Source organism: Phocoena phocoena, chromosome 14, assembly GCF_963924675.1.
Source record: "Phocoena phocoena chromosome 14, mPhoPho1.1, whole genome shotgun sequence".
Taxonomy (NCBI): Eukaryota; Metazoa; Chordata; class Mammalia; order Artiodactyla; family Phocoenidae; genus Phocoena; species Phocoena phocoena.
The window spans coordinates 89,118,626-89,136,260 of NC_089232.1; the positions used below are offsets into that span (position 1 = coordinate 89,118,626).

At 52.1% G+C, this 17,635-nt stretch overlaps 1 protein-coding gene across 1 annotated transcript in view; it reads left to right on the plus strand.

Annotated features, from left to right (window-relative positions):
• PXDN (peroxidasin) overlaps window positions 1-17,635 on the plus strand; it is a 63,498-nt gene that overhangs the window by 25,656 nt on the left and 20,207 nt on the right. The window contains exons 4-9 of the mRNA XM_065891098.1: window positions 2,650-2,721; window positions 5,991-6,062; window positions 6,411-6,482; window positions 8,499-8,668; window positions 10,974-11,091; window positions 12,985-13,154. Of these exons, the coding sequence (XP_065747170.1) occupies window positions 2,650-2,721; window positions 5,991-6,062; window positions 6,411-6,482; window positions 8,499-8,668; window positions 10,974-11,091; window positions 12,985-13,154 (674 nt within the window). The remainder of the gene's footprint in view (window positions 1-2,649; window positions 2,722-5,990; window positions 6,063-6,410; window positions 6,483-8,498; window positions 8,669-10,973; window positions 11,092-12,984; window positions 13,155-17,635) is intronic.

Below are 17,635 nucleotides of genomic sequence, written 5' to 3' on the forward strand. Positions count from 1 at the left end.
CACACTGAGCTTTGTTGCTCATTTTTAAAATGAGGGAAAGGTCTTTTCATTTATTTACTTACGTTTTGTTTTGGTTTTTGATTTTAAGTGCTGTGTAAGCTCCAGAAGAAAGCCTGGATTTCTTAGAAGCAAGTCCGTTAACTGAGAGCCAGTATTTGCAGCGTGTGTGTGCATGTTTAGTCTGTTTCTAAGAAAAGAAATTTTTTACTTTTTTTTTTATTTTTTTGGTTTGAATTACTTAAGAGCAACTTATCATTTACCCTAGTAGCTAGGGATACTTCATTTTTCACTTAAGACAGTTTTTTAAAATAATACTTTTAAACCTCGTCTGTTGACGGGCTTCCTGTCAAGGCATCCACGTGCCAACCCTTCCCCCTCCCACCTGAACTCATCCGAGACACCCACGCGGTAGGTTCCAGGGTCACCGGGATGGACTGAGCAGTGGTCGGGGGTGGGGTGGGGGGGGGGGTGGAGATGGACCGCTGTGAGAACAGACACCAGGACAGGGATGCAGCTGTGGCGGGAAGGTGTCCCGTGACCCAGGCTTCTCCTCCGACTTCCCAGACCACATCGGGAGGGTCCATCCTGACAGGCACTGACTTAGGAGACCGTGCGGTATGCATCTTAAATGTTTAAGAAGGCTTCCACAGTTTATTGATTACTGCAGCCTTGGTATTTATCTAATCAGTGCCAAAGTGTATTTTTGGAGGTTGAGTGTTCCTTACGTGTTGGAGCTCCAGTGACTTCTGGTAAGGAATACACCTTTGCCTTCATTAAGCTTTCCGGATGATGAAAATTAACCCTTGAGGTAGTTAGAACTCATATTCAAAGGGTCAACTCTCTGATGAAGTAGAAAATTATGTATGATTTACTGTTAGATCATGATCAATACCGAGTTATTCTTAGGAAAACAGAGTACGCTCCAGTGTCCTTACCAGCATGCATTCATACGTCCTAGCTTGGTTCAACTGCATGTACCCTTTGACAGGATCCTTTACGCTCATCTTCTTGAAGTGCACGCAAGGTGACGTCCGTGTTGATACTTTGTTTTGCTTGTGTGTGTTTCAGAGACAGGCACAGAAACCTTTTCCAGACTCACCTCCTACAGGGTTAGCAGTAGCAGAAACAACTCACACCTGGACAGGAGTTGCACGTGTGAGGCCCTATTCCAAAGCTCTCTATGTATTTGTTGAATTTCAGTGATCCTGTGAGGTACTGCTATTCACTCCATCTTACATACGGAGGAACTGAGGCAGAGGACGTTAATTCTTATTCAAGACACACAGCCAGTAGGTGGCAGTTCAAGGGTTCAGACCCGGCAGCCTGGAGGCGTAATGTCTGTGCCAGGCCTCTTTCGGGCACTGGGCCTCGGTCTCAGGGGGAATTCTGGCTGGTTTGTGTTAAGGCCTGTAGTTCTTGCTGAAGTGGCCTCAGCAGATTTGCACAGGGAGAGAAGGGAAAACGCTTGGAAGGATTGCAGCGATTAAAGGCAGCACATCAGGTCCTGTTAGACTGGGCCGTGCACCAAATATTATTAAGTAAAACGCATGTCCTGGAAATGAAGTAGGCGACGTTACAAGCATTGAGACAAAGCGGTATCGTTTATTAAGTGGGTAGGTAGGTGAGAGCCCAGCCACCGAGCATCCAGTGTGCAGAGAAGGATCTGCCTGAGTTACACTATAGGAAAGGTGTGGATTTTGATCCGTCCCTCTGCCCACATCAGCGATGGAGAAATGCCCGGGGCAGGTGTCTCCACGTCTGATACAGACGGCCGCGGTAGACATGTGTTCTGAAGTCCAGGACGGATGGGTGGACCCCACACACATGGTTTTGTGTTTCTGGTGGAATTGGATACTTCGGTGTGAAAGTCTTCACCCTTGATGGGTTCCTTCGGGAGCTGGCCAGCTTCTTCTGGAAAGGACGGGGCAGTACACGCTTGAGGCTTTGAGGACCATACGTCTGTGTTTCCATGGGGCACAAAGTCAGCCGTAGACCACAGTAAATGAGTCGGCATGGCCGTGTGCCAACAGAACTGTATTTTCGGACACTGAAATGTGAATGTCACGTGATTTGCATGTGTTTCGAAATATTTAACCATTTAGAAACATAAGCACCATTCTTAGCGTGCAGGCCATAAGAAACAGGCAGTGGGCCCATCGGGTGCCCCTTCTGATCAGCCTTGGTTGCTTCTGTTGTAGGAGAACGGGATTCTGAGTGGAAAACAGAATATGTAGTCTTCGTAATTTAGTCTGTAATTTCTATTCCCCAGATTATCTCTGGGCATTTTGAAACCGTATCAGTTACAGGAGCCTATATTCAATGCATTTGACCTGTTTTTCGGGAAATGATTTTATTTTCTTCAGGCTTCCAAGCAAATGCTTTGTCAGCTGCTCATAAGCTGTCCTCCAAGAATCTGTGAGTTTCCTGAAGACGTGGCGGTGGTCTGATCATCTCCGGTTGGAGGTTTTCCTTAGAAAGGGGAAGGGGAGCCTCCTTGGAGGAACTGTACCTACTGTGTAAACGTTCTGTTTGTATCCTAATACGATCATGAATTTGAAAACTGTCTCCACGTGCCAACTGAATTCTTCCTTCCACCCTGAGTTACGGCCTGGCGTGCGTGTGCTAATCCTCCCGTGTTTCTTGTTTCAGCTATCTGTACAAGAATGAGATCCAGTCAGTTGGCAGGCAAGCGTTTAAGGGACTTGCCTCTCTAGAGCAACTGTAAGTGCCTCTCCTCTGCTCTGCGGTGTCTCAGATTTCACCTGCCCTTTGCCTCTTGCAGGGAAAACTAGGCCAAGTCTGCTGTTTGCACGATGCATGTCTGTGCTCCGGGGGCGTAGGGCTGTGTGCATGCAGATGACAAAGCCGTGGTCCCTCCCTCCTTCTGACCCCGCCCATCTGGGCAGCCACCCCACACCCTGTGCCCTGCATTCCTGGGGCAAGGACCAGTAACACCGGTTGACCCCTGTCCCCATGGTGCTTCCAGTTTAACAAGCTAGACTTGTAAACAGATCTGCGCAAGTAGAGGTCTTTCGGGGACCAGGAGGTTGTTTTCCTCGTACGGTATTTCCTGTCTGTGAATCTGCACGTCCGGTTTCCTTGCGTCATTCACGATGTCATATTTTGGAGAAAATAAACTTTTCCATGTGTTTCCAGTTAGGGTACGCTGGATGTTGTTTCTTGGGCTGCGTATGAAGGAAGTCCTACTTAACTTTGCTGTGAAGTCAGCATGCCCATTTTAAGTAGAGTTCCTGGTCAGAGGCATTTTCTGACTTGTTTGCTTGGCCGGTCGCCTGTCCATCAATGGGCTGGAGTCATCACGTGTCAGGCAGTTTGATTCACGTGGATGCTGCGGCTGAGGACGTGGTTCGTGTTTTGTCAGTTGGCCGGACGTGGAAACATCTCCAGAGGCCTTGAGGCAGAGCTGGGGAGGCCTCACCTGAACCAGGAGCTTCCGAAGCACGCGCAGGGCTCTTGTTTTTAGATACCCATTTGTTTATCCAGCTGAGAGCCACTTTCCCGAGCCTGCTGTGCTCGCCGTGGACTGGATTTAGAAAGAAGCTGTATATGAGGGGCTGTGCACCCTCGGCTTCAGGGAGAATGACACAGGGATCAGATCATCACAGAAACACGTGGGAGTATCTGGAGAACCCCCAGGTGGAGGGAGGGTCCCCGGAACACGTTCCTGCATCTGACTCAGTTTTAACGGATCTGGGGCTGGGATTTACACGTGCTGTCAGGTGTGGAACTAAGTGAGGCCCGTCGAGCCTTGGGAGGGGGTGAGCGGGGTTATTTTTGAGGAAAACAGAGGCAAAGTCTGGGAGAAGTGAGGAGGGAAGGGGAATGGCATCCACGGAGCGCCAAGTGGGAGTTGGTGACCACGGTCCTAGGGGTTCGGGACGGCATCTGAGACAGGCTGCCTCCAAACCCAGGATCGGGTGCTGGGAGGGAGGGGCCTCTGCTGCTGAGACTTCGGGATGAAGGGAGATTGGGACCCGTCCCCGCCCCTCAGGGAGGCACTGTGAGGGGGAGGGGAGCGTCCCCTAGGAGCGCGCTCAGATCTGCCCCCGCCGCGTGCAGAGCGCTTCGGGTCCCCATCCTTGCGGGCCCCCATCCTTGCGGGCCCCCCACGCCCAGAGCTGGCGCACGTGCTCCAGCAGAGGGGAGGCTGGTCCCGAGCCCCGTGTCTGCCCAGCATGTCGGCTCTCGCAGGCCTTCAAAGATAAGCGGAGGCTTATACAAATGTTTAGAGTTTATTTGAGAGAAATCGATTGGGACAGAGCCTCAGCAACCGGCCGTGCGTGGACACCCCCTGCCCCAGGGCTGGGGGAAGACTCCTGGAACAGGCCCAGATGCAGAGCAGGGCACTTGGTGACGGGCTGCAGCCTTGGGCCGGCTGGCTGCCCAAAGTGTGTCCTTAGCTCTGGTCTCTAACCCGGAGGCGCTGACAGGCTCCTTAGGCCGCGCGTTAGACCTGCCCCATCCAGCAGGCTCACCTGGGCTCCCTGAGAGGCTGGCCGCGGGCAGGGGCGGGGACCGTGGACGGCGCTGGGGGCTCCCTTCCTGCCTTCGGCCCGTTTTCCTCCACCATCGGTAGAGGTGGCCACAGCCCAGGGAGCCTCTGAACCCTGAGCCCCTCAAGGCAGCACCCGCATCCGGTCAGCCTCCCCCTGGCTGTCGGCACGTGGATTTTTAAGCAGCGTCAGGTTGGGACCGGCGTGCCTTCCCTTCTCTCCCTCCCTTGGCTTCGCCCCGGACCCGGCCGGCCGGCCCGCGGTCTCTGGAGCAGCGCGGCTGAGCGCGTCTGCTCCCCGTGTCTGTGCTTGATGGCGCGGCCCCAGGCTGCTCCACGGTGGCCACTGGAAGTGCACGTCCTGCATAGTCAGGACGGGGCGTTTCCTGCCCCCGCCATCCTGCCCTCAGGCCCCCACTCTCTCAGGGAGGGCGGTGGGCACAGACCCAGCCCCCACCAGGCTGCCTGCCCGCGGAGGAGGGTGGGCAGCTCTGAGGCTGCGTGGTCACCACGGTGGTTCTCCCGGCGAGCTGGCCCAGGGCAGGCCGGACACCGACAGGACAGGGCGAGGGACCCTGAGATTCCGTCATTTCAGAAAGTCAGTGAAAGGCTGTACCTGGTGGAGGGAGTGTGGAGAGAGCTCTCCTTTGCGTGGGTTTGTGCTGTGACCCTGCTGGTCCCAGCGTCTCGTGAAGACGCAGCCTGGCGTGTCGGGCCAGGTCCCTGTGTGACAGGAGGGGCTCCTGCACGAGCACCGATTAGAGGGGGCTTCCGTGTATTTCTAAGGCAAAAGCCCACCAATTTTCAAAGTGAGAAAGGCGGTATGCAAGACAATGAGAAGAAATTAGTTTTACGAAAAAATGTGTAACTTATGGCAAGAAAGAAGTATAAGCGGAAAGAAACGGAAGTATAAGCTCTGGATGGTCGATGTAATTAAAGGACATTTGAGGAAATACGTTATTTCGCTTAACTCAGGGCCAGGTTTCTTCTGTTATTTCTGTAGTTGCTGTTTCTGTAGCTGAAAAACAATATACCCAATGTCACCTTGAAGTGTAAGTCTCCTAAATCCGTTTGTAAATTAAAAGATTGGAACGAAGGCATTCACGTACCTGCGTGTGTGGTGTAATGAAGATCTTGTTGATTTTTTTCTAGAAAGGTCCATGTATTTGGAGAGCTGAGTGTCCCTGGCTTTCCCCGCTGGGTGGGGAGGAAGCCCTGTCGGTGTGCTTGACTCTTAGTCGTATTGTCCAGTCAATCATTTAAAGTCTGCACCCAGTTTTCCGTTGTCTTTAATCTTCCTATTTGATGACTGCGTTTGTTTTCCATACAATGTAGGAGATCTAGAGAGTTATCTATTGACGTGTGTATTTGAAATGACTTAGAGAACAGATGTTTTCAGCAAAACCCTATAGATCTATAAAAAGTATAAAATTGTTTAAAATTTGTTTCTTTTTCCCATTTTAAAAAACTTCTCTAGATATCTGCACTTTAATCAGATAGAAACTTTGGACCCAGAGTCGTTCCAGCATTTGCCGAAGCTGGAGAGGCTGTAAGTAGTGTGGATTGCCCCTCTTTACCTGCGGGTCCTGGAGCCCGTGGCTCTGTCCATTTCCTGTAACAGAAAGAACATCTATGTCTGTGCAAACAACCGGGAAACGTCTCAGTAGGAAATCTGTGCTCTCCTCTAACAGTTCAGAAGTGGGAATAGTGATAAAATAGAAAACAATGTAGTTATTTTCTGTACTAAATAACATTGTTCTCAAATTCATGTATATGAAACAAAGGCAGTCACTGGGATGTTCTTTGAAAGCTGATTTATTTAACTGCTTGTACACTTTTCTACATGTCTAGGAAAGTATTTTAAAGCATTGCTGTGGTTTATCACCTCTTTCAACAGGTTTTTACATAACAACCGAATTACACATTTGGTTCCGGGAACATTTAATCACTTGGAATCTATGAAAAGATTGTAAGTATAATAACCCTTTATGCTGTCTTTTCAGCAAAGACTAATAATTTCTCCATGTCATATGCATTCACCCGACCCCTTTTACTGGGTCTTTCAAAGAAGAGTTCATCACAGTCTGGATATGAATTAGGAAGGGAGGGTGGATTAAGCCATCAGAACGCAGAACCAAGACCTAGCTGGCTTGGAGGAATGTGGTAACAGGAAGACGTTTTTAAAAATCAATTTTAAATTCCTCAAATTAATCTTTAATTCCATGTTACATATTGTACTGGTGGAAATAAAATTGGCCTAGAATTAATCCCAACTGTGCTGCATTTCTTTTATTTAGGCATGCACGTAACTGAATTCTGTCCATTCTTAGGTCTCTAAAAGTAATTTATCTTTACACTGACTAATTTCTTATAATAGCTGATGGAGAAAGCTATCTGACATCTTCTGTGTGTTTTTCTCCGAGGTCTTGAAGGCCATTGTTTTTCAGTTAGGTATTACTGAGAGTGTACAATGAACTGGACTTAAGAAAGAGATAGAAAAGTCAAATTACCAGGCCTGGGCCCAGAGTGGCCTTTGTTTCTCTCTTGAGTTAAGTAAGACACAGAGTTTCCTCACTATTTACGGTTTTTTTCTTTATAGGATAAAGAAATCCCCAGCCAAACTAAAAACTGCGTTCTAGGGTGGCAGATGAGAGAAACACTGCCCGCTTGGCAGATAAGAGGGTAGGAAAGAAATTGCCAGGAGTTGCCAAGACGAGCTCAGGGCACGTGGGGGTTACCTGAGTCTACAGAAGGCTGGAAAGGTTCTTCTCCGTCTCTGCCTCCTCTTTGGCCTTTTGATGGTCTAGCACTGCCCTCTGAGAAACCCTAGGTTTCTCTGCCCCCGTGAACCTCCCCCTCCCCGCCAGATGGCAGAGGGGAGCATGCAGTCGGGGACCTCCTGCTCTGGCCGCTCGGCCCAGGGGCCACTGGCCGGGGTCACACACCTGCTCATCCACTGTCCCTGGGGGGCCCTCCTGAGCACAGAGGTCCTGCCGTTTATTCAGAGGGGCTGTGGGGTCAGCGGGCGCCGGGAAGATTCTGGGTCCCCCACGGCCTGCTGACCTGAGGAATCGGTGGGGGCGGGGGGCGGGGGGGAGGTTCTGTCGTGTCTGCGTTGAGCCCTATGGATTCCACGGCATGTGCTCATCAGAGCTGGCCGTCCAGACAGAGGGCCAGTTCTGCCTGCTGTCTCCTCCGAGCCAGCGTCCTGGAGAAATGCAAGTGGGAGGTGTGCCATCACGGGCCCGCCTCCCTGGGGAGCTCTGGCCGACAGGCGTGAGCTCAGTGGACGCCCGAGGGCAGCCCCTCGGCTCTGATCCCGGGGAGCTCCCTCTGAACGGGGCCAGCCCTGCTGCCACCTCCTCGCTCTTGGTTCACGTCCCCCCGTTACACTCCTTACCTCGTGCTTTGCTGCATAAATGGTCATCGTTTCCGAGGGAGGAGATGACACCCTGCCTGTTCCGCTTGTTGGGACGGATGTGTCCAGCCCCATGGGGCACTTTCTCCCGGAACTTAATTCAGCAGCTGAGATCTGTGCCCTGCGGGCTGACTGTCCTTTAGGGCGTATTTAAGGGTTAAGTGGGGTAGTACATGATGACGCGGTGCCAGTGGTGGTGAGAGTTCGGGAATAGTTCCGGGTGGTGGGGATTTCTGCATTACTGATTTTACGAAGGCTCCTGCCTTGTGCTTTTCATGAAACTTCCCGGACTCGTCCAGCACGTATCTGTCCCTCGGTCTTGAACCTAAAATATACAGTATTTGGTTGCTCCTTTCACCGCCCTTTATTTGCGTTTTTCGGGTTTCCCCCGCTCTCGGGCTCTTCTTTCTGCCGAGTGTGGATCTCTGCTGGGTCCCCTGGTCGGGCAGGACCGGGTCAGATTCTGTTGTCTGCGGGCCCCATCACTGCTGGCCAGTTCGGGTCTGCCTGGCCCGGGTCAGCCCTTGCCCATCCCACGTCTCACCGGCTGCGGCTTCCTTCTCGTAGGCGTCTGGACTCCAATGCGCTTCACTGCGACTGTGAGATCCTGTGGCTGGCGGACTTGCTGAAGAGCTACGCCCGGTCGGGGAATGCGCAGGCAGCGGCCACCTGTGAATATCCCAGGCGCATCCAGGGGCGGTCGGTGGCCGCCATCACCCCGGAGGAGCTGGACTGTGGTGAGTGAGTCCTGGGGCCCAAGCCCGCATCGCTGTCCAGAGGGCATGGCGTGTGCAGCCCTGTCTCCAGCTGTCACTGGCTGATCCCACGGATCAAGTCTGGGTGGGGCCTGACCGGACCCTGCTTTACAAAGCCCGTCTCTGTAGTACCTGTAAGAAACTAACTATCTGGTAATAAACTTGGGTTTAATTTTCAGGTTTCCCTGCCAAAAAAAAAGGAACCTGAAATGCACCACTACCTCTTGCTCCTTCCAGGCCTCTGCCTTTAGAGGCTGCAGCTGCCTGGCCGGCAGGACCCAACGGTGGGCTGGGGGGCGGGGGCGGGGGCGGGGGCGGTTTCTGGGGGACGGCGCAGGGCTGCAGGCTGGGAGCCGGCAGCCTCCTGGGTCTGGACCTGGGTGGTGGCCACGCGGAGTGGCCGTAGGCCGTTTGTCTGGCTTGTTGCACCTGTGCACCGCTCGCGCGTCCGCAGTGCCTCACGAAGAAACACGTGAAAAGGAGCGAAAGAACATCTCGCCGGACAAATCTTCCTGATAACTGCCCGAGGAATCCAGCTTTCCAGCTTTTCTCTTGTTTAGCACTTCTGCGGGGGGGGGGGGGGGGGGGGGCAAAATTAGGTTCTCCAGAGCATCATTATTATTTTCAAATATTGAAAACAAAATTAATTACTTGGAAGGTCACTCCATTTCACAGTAACCACCCCCCCCACCCCGCGCAGTTCTGTAACTCCGCTCGTCGCCGTTGGTGACGCTTTACGAGCCATCCCTGTACAGTCAGAGGCTCCTTCGCCTCTAGTGTGCACAGGTGACTGACTTCAGTCCCAGGGCCACCCTGTGGCCTCCGCGCGTCCTGCCCTCGTCTCTGTAAGCGCTGCTCTGCTGGCAGGGGTCCCTCAGGATGGGCAGCAGTGCTGTGCTGTGTGCACCCCGCTCTCAAGACTGTCTCCTTAGGATCGGCTTCCTGGGCAAAGGACGGGGGGACGGGGGGAGGTTGCTCCCTCTGACCTCTGCCCTCTGGACCCGCTCGGGGGTCACTTCCCTGTGCCCACCTTGGGGCTGCCCTCCTGCGTCGGCCTGGGTTCTGCCCGCCTCTCTTCCGGGGGAGGAGCGGACCCTCCTCCCTCAACCCCACCCCAGCCCAGCTCCGACCTTGTCAACAGGGACCAGGCTGGGGTGACCGAGGCGGTGGTGCCTTGAACTTTCTGAACTCCCGGGGCCTCGCGGGATGCCTGGGGACGATGCCTCTGCCCTTAGTGTCCTGGCAGGTCCTCAGTTGCTGCCGGTCACTCGGGGTCCCTGGGGGGCGCTCAGGAGGGTGGTCGTTCCTCCGGCTCCTTCAGCACCATTGCCTCTTCCTGGAGACAGAATGGAGAAGCAGAGCTTTCTCCAAGTCCCCGAACTCAGCACGTCAGAGGATGGCGAGTGGGCGAGTGTGGCGCCAGGGATGAGCGGTGGGGCTGGGGGTCCTCCGGCTACAGCAGAGGGAGCCGCAGTGCCCAGACTGGCGTGGGGAGCAGGGCGCCTGGGAGTGGAAACGGGAGCAGCGCGGCCTCGGGGGGTTCACGTGGACGGCGGTGAGCCCGAGGGGTTTCCTGTTGACGCTGTGCGGTAAACAGACACGCAGACGGCCTTCTGTGGCCGGTTAAGATGCCAGGTGTCGTGGAGGCACTGTGCACACCTGCACGCACGTACACACACAGGAGCACACGCATTTGCACGTGGCAGATCAGTGAATACATCTGGGCTGAGAGGGGTCAGCTCTCCCAGTTTCCTGGTTAGTAGGTGACCAGTCCAGCCTGCTGTGAGGACACAGAGAGGACAGTCACCCAGCAGCTGGAGTGCAGGAGGGATGCCTCTCTGTGCTCAGGGACTGGGTGGCCGCGGGGGACTGCAGTGGGAACCCCACACTGAGATAGATGGTCCTGCGGTTGGGAGCCCCTGGCCGCACCTGCACAGCCTCTGCCTTCGTGGCGGCTTCAGCCGAAAAGTGCCGCTGTCTGTCCTTTCGTTCCCTAAAACTGTTGACTCACGAGTGTCCGGCTCTCTCGGGGGGAGCGCCCACTGAGGTCGTCACCTGGTGCTCTGTCTGTCAGAGGCTCAGCGCCACCGGTTGCCAGGGTTCTCAGCGGGTGGACCTCAGATGCTGGCAATGCTGTGTAATTCGGCTCTAACACCGTCTTCTCTGTGGAGATGCCCCCCTGCCGTTCTCGTGGGAGTGATTTTGTCTCGAACAGAAGGGATTTGCTCTGTGTTCTTGTCACGTGATGGTTTAAGACCAGGAAGGCCTGCTTTCCTTTTTGGTGCAGAAAGGCCGCGGATCACGTCGGAGCCGCAGGACGCAGACGTCACCCTGGGCAACACCGTCTTCTTCACCTGCAGGGCTGAGGGCAACCCCAAGCCCGAGATCATCTGGCTCCGAAACAAGTAAGTGGCTCCGGACGGGCCGCCGGGGGCGCTGGGTCCCGTTCCATCCAGATGCCCCATGAGCCGCGGCCGATCCGCCCGCCCTGACCCTTCCTCCTCCCTGGAAGGAGAGCAAGGAGGAGGGAGGGATTTCCGGGCAACCTTCCTGCTTTGAAGTCGCCGCCGGGCACGTCCCGGCCTCTGCGAGGCGCACGGCCCGCGTCACCCTCTGCTGGGCTTGGTCCGGGTCAGCGAGGCCGGTCATCACGGAAGGGGCAGTTACCCCCGCTTGGGGAGAGGAACGGGACGGAACCGGGGCTGAGGTCCCTGCGTCCCGGGGGAGTGAGGGAGGGTCCTCCCTGCGGGTGACATCTTCAGGGAGACCCTGTGAGGTGAACGCATGCACTTCGCCCCTGTGCATCTGATTTGTCTCCGGAAGCCTCGGCCTCGCCTTCTGTCCACAGGCATCTGGGTATGGGAGGGGGGGATGTAGTCATATCCCTGCGGGGCCCGAGGGTCAGACCCCCGAGGGTCGTCTGGGTTGAAGGGCGGCACCTGCACGCATCCGCTTTGAACCGAGTCCTGGGAAGGAAACCTCCGCGGGAGACCACGTTGTCGTCGTTGCCCCCATGCTTACTGTAAACGCGAGCACCCCGGCCCGCGCTCACTCACCAACAGAGCCCTCCTGTGGGTTCAGTGTGGCCCGTAGAGCCCCTGGCTGGGTTTAGTCGCGATGGTGAGAGGAGATGGACCCCCGACACCAGCTCTCGAGTCCAGCGGTGTTTGCACAGGAGAACAGGGCAGCGAGCCTGGGGGGTCACCTGAGATGCACCTGCCATGGAGGCGTGGAGTGGTTCTAGGCCTGACTTTGTTGTCGACCTAGCACAGCTGACGCCGGACTCGGGGCCAGAGCTGTGTGGGGAATGTGAGATGCTGGCCTGTCCCCAGTGCCTTGGGATCTGGGACAGCTCTGAGGGTGGCAAGAGGTAAATTCCGGAGCGAACACGGGAGAGCTTCCTTTGGGGAGTGTGCGTTCAAAAGGCAGAGAAGCACAGATTCGCTCAAGGCCAGCACACCTGCATTCGTGAGTGGTCACACCCACGTTTGTAAGTCAACACTTTGATACTGGCAGAGCCAGTCACAGCAGAGGGAGACCCAAGGCCCCAGGCCTGCATCTGGTGCATGGCTGCACCCCGGGGCCCATCTCTGCAGCAGCCCAGCCTCCCCCGGGGCTCACGGTGTCTGTGGGAGAAAGCTGGGCCACATCAGGAAGAGCCTCACTTATAGGGCCTGAGAGGTCTATTGCCTCCATCCGGAAGTGCTCGTGAAGGACGGAGATGCCAGTTTTGGTGGCTCGGTTGGTGCAGGTGGAGCACAGCATGAGGGAGGTGGGCGAGGCACCGGACAGCGCCTCCCGCGGCCGGGTCTGTAGCCTGTGGGCACCTGGATTCTGAGAGGGGTCCTGGGAAATCCCTCGAACAGTGGCGGTGTTGTTCTGGGGACGTTTGTAATCTTCCGCTTTTAATAACTTAAATGTTTCTACCCCTTTGTCTCAAATGGATTTGCCAGAAACGAAGGGAAAGTTTTCCTGTGAATTTTTTCCACTCTGTTCATTTTTTCCCTTTGGAACGAGGACCACTTTGAAACGTTTGTTGGTTGAACATGTAAATGATAAAAGTGAATATGTGGGTTAATTACAGATGCAAATAAACACAGTGCATAAACACTTTTCCCAGAAATGCCGGTAAGTCAGACTGCTGGGAAGGAAAGTTTCCAGGAAGGCGGGTTAAGGCCCCGCATCTCCAGGTGCTTCATGCCTCCAGGCTGGGGTCCCCGCGCCAGGACAGAAGCCCCCGCGGGGGACCAGGTGTTTCCTTGTTTCAGAGCCTGAGCCTGCCAGGTCTGTCTTTCCAGTAACGAGCTGAGCATGAAGACGGACTCCCGCTTGAACCTGTTGGACGATGGGACCCTGATGATCCAGAACACGCGGGAGACAGACCAGGGTATCTACCAGTGCATGGCGAAAAACGTGGCCGGAGAGGTAAAGACGCAGGAGGTGACCCTCAGGTACTTCGGGTCTCCAGGTACGTTGCGTGCTCGCTCAGACACTTAGAGCCCACCTTCCTCCCGGTCCACTCCCTTCTTTGTTTGCACCTGGTGGAAAAAGACAAAACACCAAGGTCTCCCGTTTAAGCTGCTGCAGCAGGGTTGGCTCAGGGTCATAGGTGACCCCCGGCCATTGCCCTGGTCCACCATCAACCCCTAATCCAGGATGGTCACTCAGAGTGGACAGTAGAGACAGGTGCTGCTGGGAGCACAGTGCAGAGGGGCCGTGGACACCTGGGCAGACACGTGCCCCGTCCCCCGACACCTCCCATTCACGCTGGTCCCGGGGGCTCCTCTCACTTGTTGCCATTTGGCAGTGGGCTTTCTCTTGCGCTGAGGGCTTTGGTTATTTTAAAAGAAGCCAGAAATCTGAATTTGTATGCAGAATTCCCAGGTCTAAAACATTGGCACCTGAACCGAAAAGATTGTTTGAGCCAAAGGCAGCATGGCTGTGGCCTTGATTGGCCTGGGTCCCACCGGGTTACAGACCCCGCCCTTGTCGAAGTGTTGACTTTGGAGCCTTGGTCAGAAGAGGAGCTGTGGCCCTTGGAGCAGAGCCCAGGGTGGGCCTGGTCCCCCGTGGCTGCTGGAAGAGCACAGGTGGCCAGGCCGCCTCCATGGGCCTGTGTCGCTGTCGTGTAGGTGGGCCAGGGTCTGTGTTTCCCTCATGCTTTATCGTTCAGGGCATTGCAGTACCCTCAATCCCAAGGTAAGTGGTTTGTGTGTTTCTTTGATTAGATTCCTGGTACAAGACCTTCGTATCATTGGGTTCATCCCAGCGCAGGCACAGTCAACATTTACTGACGAATGAGAGTTCCCAGCTGTCGGATTTCCCTTCAAGGGAAAGTGCGGTGCAGTGCTATACTGCAGCCACATCAGAGCCCTTTAATCCCATGTTCCCCGAGTGGAGCAAGGCGTCCAGCATCTTTGCAAAGTCACATGGCTGTGAACCTACCACAGATAAGTTAGAGCGCCCGGTCACAGAAGGGGCTTGTGCTTAATTTGTAAGGCACAAGGAGACCCACAAAATACCGAACAGAGTGGCGCAGTTCTGTAGGTGTATGTCGGAGGACAAAAGGGAGTAATAGAACATAAACAGTGCATCTCCTTAGCAAAGTTGCTGTGTTAGCGGGATAATTGATTCCTAGCTGGGAATATTAAAATCTCTCTGTGGCCTGAGAGTTCCAAATCTAACCCCTTTTGGTCTGAATTTTTGTTTCTCTCTCGGGAACGAGAGCCTTCTTTAGTGCACTAGTCTGTGTGTGTTGGCACTGCTCCCTTAAATGCACATGGAGGGTCTCCTACAATCCGTGACTGGAATGTCACTGCCGAGTGAGTGGGTCAGCCAGTGGCAGCCTGCCAGCCTAGACTGGGGCTGCCAAACCTGGACCACTGCCTGTTTTTCCAAGATCTTTGAAGTAAAAATGTGTCTTGGGCTTCCCTGGTGGCGCAGTGGTTGAGAGTCCGCCTGCCGATGCAGGGGACCACGGGTTCGTGCCCCGGTCCGGGAAGATCCCACATGCCGCGGAGCGACTGGGCCCGTGAGTCATGGCTGCTGAGCCTGCACGTCTGGAGCCTGTGCTCCACAACGGGAGGGGCCACGACAGTGAGAGGCCCGCGTACAGCAAAAAAAAAAAAAAGTGTCTTACATTTTTATGTGATTGAGCAACTTAAGAGTAATATTTTAGAATACATGATAATTATATGAAGTTCAAATTTATACGTGATAATTATATGAAGTTCAAATTTCAATGTCTATTAATTAAGTTTTATTGGAACATAATCACATGCAAAGATTTATAGCCTGAAGAGCCCAAAAAATATGATTTGTGGCCCTTTACAGAAGTTTGCCAACACCGTGATGTAGGTAATGATAATGGACCCATTTGTAAGTCTCCGTGAGTCACAAAGGGTTAAATGTACTTTATCTGTTTGAAGCTCTGTTATTAGGGGCATATAAGTTTGCAGTTTTTAATCTTCCTCATGAATTAAACTTTTGATTATTAATGCTTTTTGCTTTAAAGTTAGTTTGATTTTATATGGATGCAACCCACTTTCTTTTGATTAGTGTCTGTCAACTATACTTTTCCCTTCATTTTGCTCTGAACCTTTCTTTTTTACGTTTTTAAAAAATTTTTACTGGAGTATAGTCGATTTACAATGTATTAGTTTCAGGTGTACAGCAAAGTGAATCAGTTATACCTATACATATATCCACTCTTTTTTAGATTTTTTTTTCCCATATAGCTCATTACAGAGTATTGAAAAGAGTTCCCTGTGCTGTACAGCAGGTTCTCATTAGTTATCTGTTTTATATATAGTAGTGTGTATATGTCAGTCCCAATGTCCTAATTTATCCCACCCCCTCCCTTCCCCCTTGGTAACCACAAGTTTGTTTTTTATATCTGTGACTCTATTTCTTTTTTCTTTTTTTATAACCTACAGGTTTTTTCTTTTTTTAAATTTTATGTATTTATTTATTTTTGGCTGTGTTGGGTCTTTGTTTCTGTGCGAGGGCTTTCTCCAGTTGCGGCGAGTGGGGGCCCCTCCTCATCGCGGTACGCGGGCCTCTCACCATCGCGGCTCTCTTGTTGCAGAGCACAGGCTCCAGACGTGCAGGCTCAGTAATTGTGGCTCACGGGGCCCAGTTGCTCCGCGGCATGTGGGATCTTCCCAGACCAGGGCTTGAACCCGTGTCCCCTGCGTTGGCAGATTCTCAACCACTGCACCACCAGGGAAGCCCTGTGACTCTATTTCTGAACCTTTTTCTATATTAATATATTTTGGGTGTTTGTTGTAAACAGCATAGAGCTAGATTTTTCTTTAAAAAACTCACACTGACTTTAAAAATGAGTCCATATACATTTATTATGGTTAGCAATTTAGATTTATAAATTCTACCTCTTATTTTGGACAATTCATCCAGCCTTTTCTATGTTTCTTGCCTCGTTTTGAAATATTTTTTCATCTTCTATTTCCTACTTCTAGTTTGGAAGTTATATACCTTATTTCTTTTCTGTAAGTGGTTGTTCTAGAGAAATTTCAAATGCATTCTTAAATTATCAACGTTTACAGTTACTGTCTTTACGTTTGTCTCAAGTATAACTACCCACCTTAGTTTCTAGGCTGAGTTCTGTTTTTTAATGTATAAAAGGTTGTTACGTTGTACCGTTGATGTTTGTCTAGCTGTACCATGTAATTATCACTTCCAGTTCTTTTTATTTCTTCCTGCATCTCAGCTCTTCCACGGAGGTCACTTTCCTTCTGCCTAACGTAGTGTGAATTAGACAGCAGGCCTATGTGACGGCCCACTTTGGGTTGATAAAGGCTGACATGAGGGTTATTTCTCCCTTCTACTCAGCAGAGGTCCCTGCGGGGGGCTGGGGGGTAGGAGCTGACTTTCTCGTACTGATGGTGGAGCATTTTGGGGACCCGTCCTAGAGTTTTCTGTCTGACTCTCATCCTGGGGTGTCCTCATCTTTCTATCTCCTAAGGGTCCTACAAGCCACATATACAATTGCAGGGCTATGCCAATGCCTCAAGATGGGCTTCGCCTTTGGTTCTTGTCCCTGTACGTGGCTCCACATCTCCAGTTTGCCGTCCTCTGGAAATGCTAACATTAAATGTCACTTCTGTGTTTTCTATGATCCACTGTTACTTAGATGTGTGATAAGTGGGGTTTAAAAATAAAAGTATCCAACGAGCTCTCGTCACAAGGAAGAAATATTTTTCCTTTTTCTTTCATTTTGTATCTGTATGATGATGGATATTCACTAAACTTATTTTGGTAATTTCTGTAATTCAAATCACTGATGTAAGTCAAATCACTGTGCTGTACACCTTAAACTTATACAGTGCTCTTTGTCAATTATATCTTAATAAAACTGGAAGAAAAAAATAAAGCAGTTAAAAATTTTTTTTAAATAAAAAAATGAAAAGGAACAAACGAGAAAAGATGTAGAGAAGTCTCTTTCCTGTCTCCTTCCCTGGTCCACGTAATTCCCACCTCCATCCAACCTCCTTCTAGAAAATACTGCCAGTGCCTGCAAGGCCAGAGCTGCTTCTTACTTACTGGTTGTTAGAGACCTTTCATTTCAACATATGAGGGACTTCCTTACTCTTGCCCTTTTTATGGCTGGTGGCATGGAATCCCATTATCCAGATGAAACATCTGTTTAACCCGTTCCCTTTGGGGTACATGAAGTCTATTCCAAAGCTTTTGCTGTCACGGGTCTCCATCTCTTTATCCAAAACCCTTTGGGCCAGAGGTGGTTTGAAAAGTGGAACTTCGGGGATTTTTTTTCAGAAGGGCCACATGGTACATAATCCATTTACTGACTTGAACTGTCACGGAATCTTGGATAATGCCCCACCCAATCAACATGTAAAATCCTATAGCAAACTGGATGGATGTTCACAGTAATGGAATAAATGAAGATTACGAGTAGCCTCGTGCTAG